The sequence below is a fragment of the Apium graveolens genome, chromosome 10 (genome assembly GCF_009905375.1).
Source record: "Apium graveolens cultivar Ventura chromosome 10, ASM990537v1, whole genome shotgun sequence".
Taxonomy (NCBI): Eukaryota; Viridiplantae; Streptophyta; class Magnoliopsida; order Apiales; family Apiaceae; genus Apium; species Apium graveolens.
In genome coordinates, this window is record NC_133656.1 from 102,056,513 (window position 1) to 102,068,207 (window position 11,695).

The window sequence follows — 11,695 nt, forward strand, 5'->3', positions numbered from 1 at the left end:
TTCTTTTTGCCAAGTGAAATTTTAGATATTTATGGCACAAATCCGTGTGATTTTGGTCCACATTAGTGTGCAAAGCAACAGTTTTCCCCCACCCCCTTCTAATTCATGAATATTACATGCAATTATGACTTGTAATCCGCTGTTCATGTGCAAATTACAAACAGTTATAGAATACAAAATTACAAACTACAAAATCAATTTAACAATCTGTTGTGTAGTTCAATAATTGTAGTTCCTTGTTTTTCATGATCCTATACGTAAATTCATTTATTTTGAACACTTTTGGTTTCCAGAAGCGGTATAACAATTTTAGCGATCTGATCAATCCAATATCCTAACCAAATTTGAAAACCAAACTCGCCCTATTTTAGTTATATACATCATTATCATATACAACGCCACTACGATTTTTAACAATTTTTTTTTTTTAAGATCAACCCCAAGTAAAAGATTAGAAGTTCTCTCTTTCATCTGAAACAACATATATGTAAGTTCTCCGAATCGAACTTTTCCAACATAAAGCAAACATTTTATGTGAACCGGCCATTCTAATTCTTCAAAAATATGTTCCAGTAGTTAAAATAATAATAATAATTTAGAAAAGTAATTAATTATCCCGCATATTGTAACAGAGAAACTAATCACGGAAAACTGGCATTTCATTATCTTCAAATTTTCAAATCGAAACCTTGGCATTTCAACTTTGTTTCTTGGTAAAAAAAAATGAACACAAAAAAGCAGCATGAACCTAGAATTATACAAACATAACCACCAACATTCGTAGCGATTAAGCTCGAGTTAACATGAAGATTATAATCGATAGTTCAATTTAGCGAAAGTCCTTCAAGAGCATTGAAGAAAAAAAAAATTAAGCCATCCAATTCACTCATTTTAATATTATAAACATGAACCTATACTATAAAAATTACTCCAAAAGGAAACTATACACCACACGAATTTAAATAACACTGTGTTTGTATTTGGACTTCTTACATGAAACACGACATGATTGTCAAGTCTAATTACTAACAATTAACGGAGAAAGATCTCTAGTTTAAGTTTTAAAGTTCAGTGTAGATAGTATTGATACACTTCGGGTCCGTGGATAACAATTTTAGCGTGACCACATCCAGGTTGTGTTGTTGAACTAGGAAACAGTTAATACTTTGTTTTTCTTTTAATATATAAATGTACTTCATGACAACTAGCTTCACCAGGACAACTGGAAATGTAGCCTTAGAGTCTAAGTAACAAGTACCCATTCTTCTCTCCAACAATATACTAAAGTCCCAATATTCTTTAGGTGAACCATAGAAATTAGATATACCATTGGTTCACCTTTTATTTTTGTAGTCACAAGCATGTGGACCGGGACTGCTGGCAGTGTCCAAGCAGAAATCAAGTTTTAAGATGCATCAACAAAGAGTATAAAATCTAACATAGCAATGACATAGAAAATTTAATCAACCATCGCTTTTCAGTGTCTTTAATAACTATCTTCATCAGTCTCTGGCCTCCGAAGATAGTAACGCAGGCAGTTAACTAAAACCTGCACGATAAAAGATTAGGATTATAAAGTTGGCATAGATTACTTACTAACAAGCAGCAGCGGCGACTTTAAATATATCCTACGTACTGCCACAATAAAAATTACCAAGAACCGCAATTCATTTCCATACATTATTGTATATTCTGTTTGCTCAGTAAAGAATACAGTAGTTTGACAAGCCCCAATGGATGTTCTTAACACGACATATGAAGGAAAGTTAATCTACTCATCCTAAAACTACAGTCTACAAGAGTTTGGTTCACCTTACTTGAGAACTACAAGCCAGCCAAAACTCATCAATTAAACTTTAATAATATATACTGAACCTGATATCTTTCCTCGCATTAATTATAGGACACTACAAAGCAGTTTTATACCCTGAATTTGGCAGAAAAGACTAAAAGCAAAGAGCTTAATTATCAACACTAGAAGTAGAATATAAGAAGCTACAAAAGGAAGTTAGGACAGTCAAACACCAAATTGTCAAAGAAATAGATTAACAAGAGAGGCCATACGAAATTTGTCCCTTCTGAAAATAGATATTCATTAGGCAATTGTGTGAAAGAAAAGGTATACACTGTACAAAACAAATTATTTATAATAATACGGGGTAGAGTGACTGGGTTTAAATCATTAAATTACATGTAAAAAGTTACCTGGGATAAGGAAGTGTTTAATGCTGCTCCTCGGTAGCTAACATGAAACTTATCTTTGGCTACCAGACCCTATATAGTACAAGAAAACCAACATTGATGCTACAAACATATAAAAAATGAGGACAAAGATATATATATATATATATATATTAGGGAACGGATCAAATAGAAACTTACACTTTTTAACATGTTGAACCTTAGTAAGAAATGTGTTGAACCACATGTGAGTTCACTAAAGTATATTTAATTCCAACAATTTTCTGGGGTTCACCTTTTCAAAATTAGGGTATAGAAATACTAAGTTTGTTAACAAAATTTATCCAAGTGTCGCGTTCTTTTTTATGGTTAATAATTAAAACATTCGGATACCTAAGTTTTAGTTATTAACAAAAATGCCACCATTTTCATCATTTGGAAGATGTGTTGAACTGTAGTTACGTTTGACTTGACCCAGTTGCACGGAAATTTTCACTTATATACAAAAATGTCATTGTTTATTTCTCTAGCAAAAAGGTCATAATTGTCAAATAATTTTATAAAGCCACTGCACGTAAGGTTCAACACATATATACCTACAGTCCAAACATGTTCAGAGGAGTTTTAAAGTTTATATTTAACAAAATTACTACTGGAACCTCCCCCTATATATATAAATATGACGAGAAAACCCACTTCTGTGTCAATCTCTGCCGATTCCACAGTAACATTCGTATCAGCCACAATTTTGATCACTTCCAGCAACAATCCAGGTCGATCCGCTGTCTCTATTGAGAGCAAACTGAAAAGCACTAAAAGTGATTAATAAGAAGTTGATAGTCCTAAATGATTTGTATGGTTACCTGTACTGATAATCTAGGCCAACGTAGATTAAATATCAGGCGGCATCTCAACTGGGGAGATAAAAAAGAAAAGTATGCACTTCCATGTGTATAACTCTAATCGTCGTACAAGTATCTACCACAATTCATGATTATTAATCTTTTAAATCCAAGTCTTGCATGTTCCATACCTCCTTGTAGGTCCATCGTCCTTGACATGTATATGGGTCGCAATATCAACGTCAAGCTGTCACAAACATATGAAAACTTAAACAAGAGGTTAACCATAAACATATGCAAACTAGAGATCATGTCAAAATATGACAATCATGCCCCAGACCAGAAGTCAACATTAGAGTACAAAGTGAGAACTAACTTTACCTGTGATCACTAGCTAATTTTTATTGAAATAATTAATGTGGAAACATACATAGCAAATAACATGTTGGTAATAGATCATCACTAAATAAGAAGAATGCAGCTGGGTTCTCCAAATTCTAATTATTCTGCCTATCAATTCAAGATAGTTTCTTCACCTTTACATCATAAAGTTCTTCGAAAATTAAAATTTGATATCATCACTTTTAGGTAAGTTATACTGAGATCAGTAATGGTGCTTGTCCAGAGTATAGGGTGTCATCAAGATGTTAGTTCAACATTAATGAGGAAGCATGTGATTCTTTCTTGTATGTGCAGGATTATTTGCATATAGAAACATTCCAGTTACTATCTGTACTAGATAAATAATGTACAGGGGAACACTTCGTTTCTTAACTTCAGTGAAGGCAAAAGGAAAACCAAGGCCCAAGATCCTCCTACAGCCTAGGTGCAAGGCACTGAAGCCTGAAGAGGGGTGGAAAAAAAGGATAGAAGAGATGAGAAGAGAAATTTAAAATTTTCTTTCCGAAGTGTGCTCTTGAGTTTTTTGATGAGAGAAAAGAAATGATCCGCCTACAATTTTCTCCAAAGACTTTCTTCCCAAAAATGAGAAGATTTGGAAATATCCTCTCATACAACTTTATGAATTATACACAACATGTCCTTTTTTCATTACTTTCTCTCCTTTTTTACACGGAACTCAGGAGCATATGAGGAGATTCATTATTTTATTATTATTTATCTTCTCTTCTCTCCCAAAAAATCTCGGGAGCACAACATAATTACAATATAGATGCATTTACACACATGCAAATCTAGGAAGCAAGGACACGGGTGAGGGAGTGCGAGTGCGCAACGCAGTGATACGGGAATTCGACAAATATAAAAAATATGGGGATACGGGTGCGGGGGGACACGGGGAAAAATGAACAAAAAATTCATATATATATATATAATGTTAAACATAATGAAACCCACTAACAAAATCAAATTTGTATGAAAAATGAATCAAATGCATCATTTATTAATCTAAATCACAAAAATAAACGTAAAATCTTTTATTTTATGCAAAAGTGAACATGATAATCAATACCTTTGTAGTAAATAATAGATATGGATGTGTAATTTTGTGAGTGTAGTTTGCTAAATAGATTTTGACTACAATTTCTAAAGAAAAAGTTTCAAATTAGTATCGTGAAAGAATCCGCGTGTCCGAGTATCCGACAAGGGAACTCGGCATGCAACTCAAGTGTCCCTGCTTCTTGATGCAAATACTAAATCGAATTCCAATCTTAAAATGCAACTTAAAGAGGAAAACCGCATTATAATTTTAAGACTTTAACTTATAAACATATATTACTACAAATACCAATAAGTATATACACATAATGTATACATGATAAACATAAATTAATATGCGGCACCCAGCAGATTTGGTTTTATCAGTAATTACAAAAAAATAATCCAAAGATCCAAGAAAAAAAGAAGTATGTGACAGTTTTATTTTTTGTAAATATGGGGGATATGTTGGCTAGTTTAGATCCAATAATAAGAAAGTAGAAAAGAGAAGAAATGAAAAACAAGCATGTTAACAGGAGTGGGATGTCTTAACAATTAGAGTTTCATAGTCAGATGTTAGTAATATGTTGATGAATGGCTGAGACTAAATATTACTTTTAATACACAAATCCAAAGGTTATTAGCTGATGCACGCGCCTCGCTAAAGTGAGGAGTGAAAAGCATCTCACATGCCTCAAACAACACTCATTATTCTTTACTTCAATTCATTAGGACAAGTAGTGCATGCTGCGTATGTAATGCATTGTCAAAAGAACACGGTTATGTCAGGAAGGATCCTAAATTGGACTTAATAATTATTCTCATATTTTGATATGTTTCTACTTTTTTGCTCCTGTATTTAGGATGATACAACCTTAAATGTATCTCAATTAGTTCAATAGTATATGTCTGTAGTCTCTCTTGTAAATATTAATTCCAGTAAATTTGTTCTTCATAGGGCTTTCTGATTATTGTTTGGTTGCTCTCAGTTATTTATTTTCAGAAGTTTTTCTCCGCAGAACTTTTAATTATCGTTTGGTTGCTCTCACATATTTGTTCTTATTAATCTGCCTTTAGCAAGGAAATGGCATCTCATGCTAGGCTCTTGGCCTTTTGGAGACTCAACTGCATACAGATTATGCAAAGTCAACTTGCATACAAATCTCATTCTTCTCTGACTAGTTTTCTTCATATAACTATCATAAAATAAAAAATAAATATGACCAAAAGTGATCTTTCAGCTTCAAATATGTCATTTTATGATGTAATTTTAGAAACAATATACATAAGACATTAACCCAACAGATGTATGGTCAAGGACAGAGAGAAAAAATAATGCAACAAAGGTGCTTAGGTGCATATATATAAGCTTATCTATGAAAGCGTTCCACTAGAAATAATGCAACAGATAACACTTGCGTCGTATATCGCAGCGTGATATGTGACTGACAGAAGTATACTTCATTTAAAATATTACCTTCTTTTCTGGTGCTTTAATGCCAAAAGCCTCCCCCATTGCTAACCTCTCACTAGATTCCTAAAAGTTCACACATTGTTTAATTAGGTATTAGTATAAACAATGTACAGAATATAATTACCACAGAAATATGAAATTTATTGGTAAAAATAAGGACACAAATATTTAAGAGTAAAAAGCTTAACATACCGGATGATACTTTAGCAGGTTGTTGATAATGGTCAGTCGAATTCTTTCTAGAAGATCCGGATCTTCAACTTTGCGCCCAGTTTCTCTGTCACATAAATGAAGGTAAAACCACAAAGGCTAATAACATTCACAACAGTCATTTGATTTGAATCTTAAGTTTTACCAACTAATAGCACTCTAATTTGGTATCAACTAAAAAGATATAAATCATCCCCATTTTAGTGACAGCAAAATTATAGTTAGGAAATCGCTCCTCTATTATCAGGGCAAAGGAAAAGTAAGAAATTTTTCCGCAAGCTACTACGAATATAAAATGATAATATAGAAATCATAGATGTTGGACGATTTCCTATAAAGAAATGTTATCCAGGAAGAAGGATATGTTATTTCATTTCACAGAATTAGACCAGCGTCAATATGTTATGTCTTGAATCTACTATGAATCCGCTTCAAGTCAAAATTAATAAACTAGTTATAATTATCAAGTACTGAAGATAAGCTGGATAAAAAATCCCATATTTGTGGGGGAAGGGGAGGCAAGTTACTGCTTCTAAGTTTTCATGGTATTAGCAATCACCATATCATTATATCAATATACTGAACTGCATGTGGCCTAACAAAATAATAATTTATCAAGCTTGTGGCCAGAAACCAAAAGAGTATCTTCATCCACATATAAATGGAAAACAATATGGCTTCTCATTCAACCAACTTCCGGAGGTTGTAGAAAGTTCATCAACTTGTAAGGTCCTTTAACAAATATTAGAGGATAATAAAAGGATTACTTACAGGCGTGTAATTAAAAATTTTGTTTGTGTGACTGAGCCTTCTGTGCTAACAGTCCCTTTAACCACATCCAGGCCCAAATCTTTTAGTGATTTCATCTACAGAAAAAAAAAACAGGACTAAAATATATGTTACTAAAAGGTCAGAGCAACAGTTCCTCGCCCCTTTAATGCTGAGAAAAAAGTAGCTAGGGTTCTAGAACTAGAGAATATAATAATAAGAGAGAATGCTTGTATAAGGAGATCAATTTAACATCGTATATGTGAATTATGCATATAGGCATCCAGTCCTTTAACTTAAGCATAAAGAAAAATCAGGTAAATTAATCGACTTTCTATAGAAAAAGTTTATTGAAATTGATCCTGGCGCAAAGGACATAAAAATAAATTAACAAAATTCTTGTAGTCATCCACAATTAAATTTATTCAATTTTTTGTAATGTCTTTACTTTTCCGTAATTTATCATTTTCTATTCTGCTAATGCGGAGGCTTACATGGAAGCAAAACCCCACACGATGTCTTTAAAGAGTTTGTTCTTCCTATAAGAAGGCCATGTGAAATCGAGGTAAAATGCTAAATTATTAATCTTTCACATAATTTAAATATTTCTTTTATTGGATATCATAGTCTACAAAGTTAACACTTAGAGAACCTCTTGGTTTTTGTATACAGTTAGAGGCACACAGACACCGTAAGAATACTGAAAAAGAAACCTAAAGTGAACACACTGTGTTGAAATCCTTATAAAGTTGCTTCCATGCACGATAAATAAACGTAATTATTAATAAATATAACCACAAAATGATTATCTAAGGAGTAAAGTGACACTTTTTGTACCTGCACTCATGGTGTTAAACCACTTGCACGACTGTACTTTTTTAAGTACCAATTGCTATACAGAACTTTAGTTTTCATTACACTTTGTAATATTCCCGCAGAAATACCTGACAGTGCTTGTACATAAGGCTGAAATTCAGGGGTAAAACAGTCATTTGACTGTCATATTCTTCCCCAAAGTCATAAACTTTGTCAAAAATTGAAGCTCAAATATCATTTAAGTTGCAAAAAGATCATATTATTCTCCCTGATATCCATTATGGTCATCAAACATATAGTTTAATAAATTTGCATGTTCAGGATAGTAAGAACTTATGAATTTCAACAGTAACAAATAAATATAAGTCTTAATTTGATGGTTTCCCCTTCAGTTCTCAATCCAAATAGGTTCATTTAGATGGCCTGCATTTAAATCATGGGAAATTACAATTATGACCATATCGATTGAGTTATAAAACTTTTTGATTTTGGTGATTGATTTTATCTTTAGGGTCCAGGCTGTAATAAAAAGAGAATCTTAGTACTAGCAACTGGTGCTTTTTGAAGTACCATATTGCAAGTTATCTGACACTGTGCACTTTACTAAAATTTAAATGTCGCCATTCTGTAAAACAGAGGCTGTCTATACTCTATAAAGAACATAGTAATTAATTTCCTCTCAAGATATACAAAACAGGAGAGCGAACAAATTCAGTTCAGAAATACACTTCACCGTATCAATTAGAGCGCCAAGACGATCCCCAAAGCTCACTTGCACCATTGTGGCGTCCGAATCTGAATCTTGATCAATATGAACAATTGGCATTGGCACATAATCAGCATCTAGCTCAGACTTCTGAAAAGAATAACAAAATTTCAGCACTTGAACAATTATAATTGCGTAGGTAAAACAATACCAAATCAGCTATTATTAGCATATCGATGATAATTAACAAAAATCTAATACATATTATTAGCATCTTTCTGGCATTTTGTCGAACAGGCGCTAAGCTTTTTAGAGAGAAGAGATTGTTAGCACCTAATACACATGAGGCTCGAAGCATTGTTATTGTGAGCAGCAGAATCAGGACTTTGCTAGCACTCAGCATTAATTAACTTAATTTGCTAAATTGTAGTAGCATTACCTCGTAAATGTTAAATTGTTAATTACTTAAATAAGAACGATTCCAATAAAATGAATTTGTTGGAAGTAGTTGCAAGTATGCTATCATAATATACAAATCCAAGTTAATATTTTATTACGCGTGGCTAAGACTTATTAGTACGGAATCACAGAATCATTAAAATCAGGTGGAAATTAATCAAATTAAAGGATAACCGAGGTTTAACAATTTTTCGATATGTGCAGTATGTCATATAGAGTAGCACATAACAAAACTCTAAGCAGTATACAGTGAACAATGCGATCGCGAGTACCGATAATAACTTGCTCAGCAACAAACTAAAGAGTAAAAGAAATGACTAACCAGTGAGGTAGAGCTAACAGAGTCAACACCATCAACAGAAGCACAATAAATCATCCTACACAAATATTTAAATATTAAAAAAAACTGAATTGAAAAATTAAAAAAAGAAATCGAAATCAAGTAGTGAATTAAATAAAATAACAATCGATTAAGTAGAGGAGTTTACTTTTTGTAAAAATGAGGGGATGATCGGAAGTGAGCGAAGGAAGAAGAGAAGCTTTTAGAGTTGAAGAAGAGGTCTTTGCTCCTCGTCGTCGATGATGATGAGAATAGAGCAGTGTTGTTGGCGATTGCAGCCATTGAATTGACGAAGAAATCTTAAGAGAGATGAAGAAATTTTTATTCGGCTGATCCTCTCTCCTCTCTCCTCTCTTTCTCTCTCTCTCTCGCTCAGAAGTCTTGTCACTTGGTTTTAAAATATGAAATATATTACTCATACGGCTATTTAGGTGCATGATTGATTTTAGAATGGCCTTAAATAATTGCCCAATTGCTCACGTATGATGCCACAAGAGGCTATCACAAAGTTTTCCCTTTTAACTATTCACAAACTAAATTACGTTACAATTACAGTTAATTAATATTATAGTAAATGATCTTTTTAATGGTAAAAATTGCATTAAATCATCAATGTATCATACAAAATATTCTCCCTCTAAGGAAGTAAGCGTTTGAGAAATAAAATACTTTCAACCCATTTTCGTAACAAAATTTTGGAATAAAAGTGTGTTAAATTTTTATTTATCACCACTTACTTTCGTTTCTTTTTAAAATTTGGGAGCCCGATTGTGAGGGAAAGTAAAATTACTCTTACCTGACATTTGATTTCTTTCTTTTTTTAAAATCGGGAGTAAAGGATAGTTGTGGAGGTGAAAAAAATCATTTATACGTGCGACATTGTTGGCTAGCTTTTTCACAAAAGAGAGATAAATATTCGGTCACTCGCTTACTAAGACTCGACTTTCGTCAAGAACATTCCCCACTTCAAGATACTTTTCAGCTCCATTTTGAATTGCTTGTACTGTGAGAAATAAATCACATTCGATCTCTATATTTGAGAGTTCAATACTCCACCTTATAGCCTACAGAACTCATCGAGCTTCGGCTTCGAATACTGATACATCTCCCTCACATCTGAGATTGCGAGCTTTACAGAAACCTCCTAAATGGTCAAGTAAAACCATTTCAATGGCATAGTCTGATCTTCCTGTAAAGACAAAGGCATCTACATTGACTTTAAGCTTTTTCATAGCTGGCGTTGTTCACTTTTCTGTAACCTTTTGTCGATTTTGGTCATTGGAACTAACCTTTCTTGATCTCAAAACCTGCATTTCACGCCACTTAGTGACCTGCTTAACACTCCATTGCATTGCTAATTCCGGGGTTATAGTTTTACTCTCCCAAACTTTCATATTTCTAGTTGTCCATATATCCCAAGGAACCATGGCCACTAGCACCACTACTCTCCACTGCTAACCACCTCAGCAACCGGTCTGAGCACGACTTTACTTCTGTAGTATCAAATTTCAAGTTCAGAGCTCTCTAACATTCTTTTGCAAAGGTATAGTTTAAAAAGATGTGTAGAAGATTTCCAACTTCGTTAATGCATATTGAGCAAATGATTGTCGTCCAAACACCTTTTCCTTTAAATATATTGCGAACCAGTACATTATTTCTGCAAATCCTCCAAAAAAAACTTTCATCTTATGAGGTATCTCCAATTTCTATAGTTTAGTCCATCCTAGGCTGCTTTATTCATTTTTGTATTCGCTAAAGTGCTCATGCCAAAATTTATAGCCAGGCTTTACATAATACCTTCCATCATTAGTAAATGTCAAAGCGATGCGATATGGAACCCGACTTCTTTGGATAGGTATAGCCAATATTTTCTTGACATCACAAGTCATAATCATACTGTGAAACTTACTAACTTCACATTGTCTTATGTCAGAAAGAAACATCTCACATACTTTCACATCCCTTGATGCACCAGTAAACGTGTTGTCTACCATATAATTTTCCTTACCTATAACCCATGAATATTCAAAAATTCTAATATCTTCCCCATCTCCAAGTACCCATTTGAACCCTTTTTAAGTACTTTATTTGCCTGCCACAGACCCGACCAAATAATGATGACCCCCCCTCTAGTAGCTTCAAATAAACCAGTATTAATAATGTACTTGGCTTTGTAGACTAGTGCAACTAACAAGTTAGCCCCACCAAAAGAAGTTTATCATACGTTCTAGTTCTTTATATAAAGACTGGGGTAGCAAGAAGCACGATAGAGCATAAGATGGAACTGCTTGAGCTAGATTACGAAGAAGCACAATTTTTCCCGCTTTTGAGAGGCACTTCACACCCCGCCCTTAAATCTTATTCCAGAGATGATCTTTTAGAAAATCAAATACCTATTTTTTAGATCTACCTATGAGAGAATGTAGTCATAAATACCGACCTTCACTTAAATCATTTTTCCC

At 33.4% G+C, this 11,695-nt stretch overlaps 1 protein-coding gene across 2 annotated transcripts; it reads right to left on the reverse strand.

Moving 5' to 3' along the window:
• Positions 1 to 1,153: 1,153 nt before the first annotated feature.
• LOC141693733 (ACT domain-containing protein ACR12) lies at positions 1,154 to 9,645 on the reverse strand. Of its 2 annotated transcripts, none has more exons than XM_074498895.1 (10): positions 9,382 to 9,645; positions 9,216 to 9,270; positions 8,462 to 8,581; positions 6,916 to 7,010; positions 6,127 to 6,211; positions 5,938 to 5,997; positions 3,215 to 3,270; positions 2,878 to 2,983; positions 2,206 to 2,274; positions 1,154 to 1,549 (listed from the first exon to the last, which is right to left on the reverse strand). In XM_074498895.1, exons 1-10 carry the CDS (start codon positions 9,513 to 9,515, stop codon positions 1,487 to 1,489), a joined length of 843 nt encoding a protein of 280 aa, XP_074354996.1. In that variant the 5' UTR covers positions 9,516 to 9,645; the 3' UTR covers positions 1,154 to 1,486. The 2 variants fall into 2 exon arrangements, with proteins under 2 accessions (XP_074354996.1, XP_074354995.1); XM_074498894.1 differs by having other exon boundaries at positions 8,462 to 8,584; positions 9,382 to 9,643.
• Positions 9,646 to 11,695: the final 2,050 nt, after the last annotated feature.

Coding starts and splice junctions, on each gene's coding strand:
- LOC141693733 (XM_074498894.1), bottom strand. CDS start 9,515: ATGGCTGCAATCGCCAACAACACTGCTCTATTCTCATCATCATCGACG. Junction 5,998..6,126: donor ACCTGCTAAAGTATCATCCG/GTATGTTAAGCT, acceptor GTGAACTTTTAG/GAATCTAGTGAGAGGTTAGC. Junction 3,271..5,937: donor TTAAAGCACCAGAAAAGAAG/GTAATATTTTAA, acceptor TGTTTGTGACAG/CTTGACGTTGATATTGCGAC.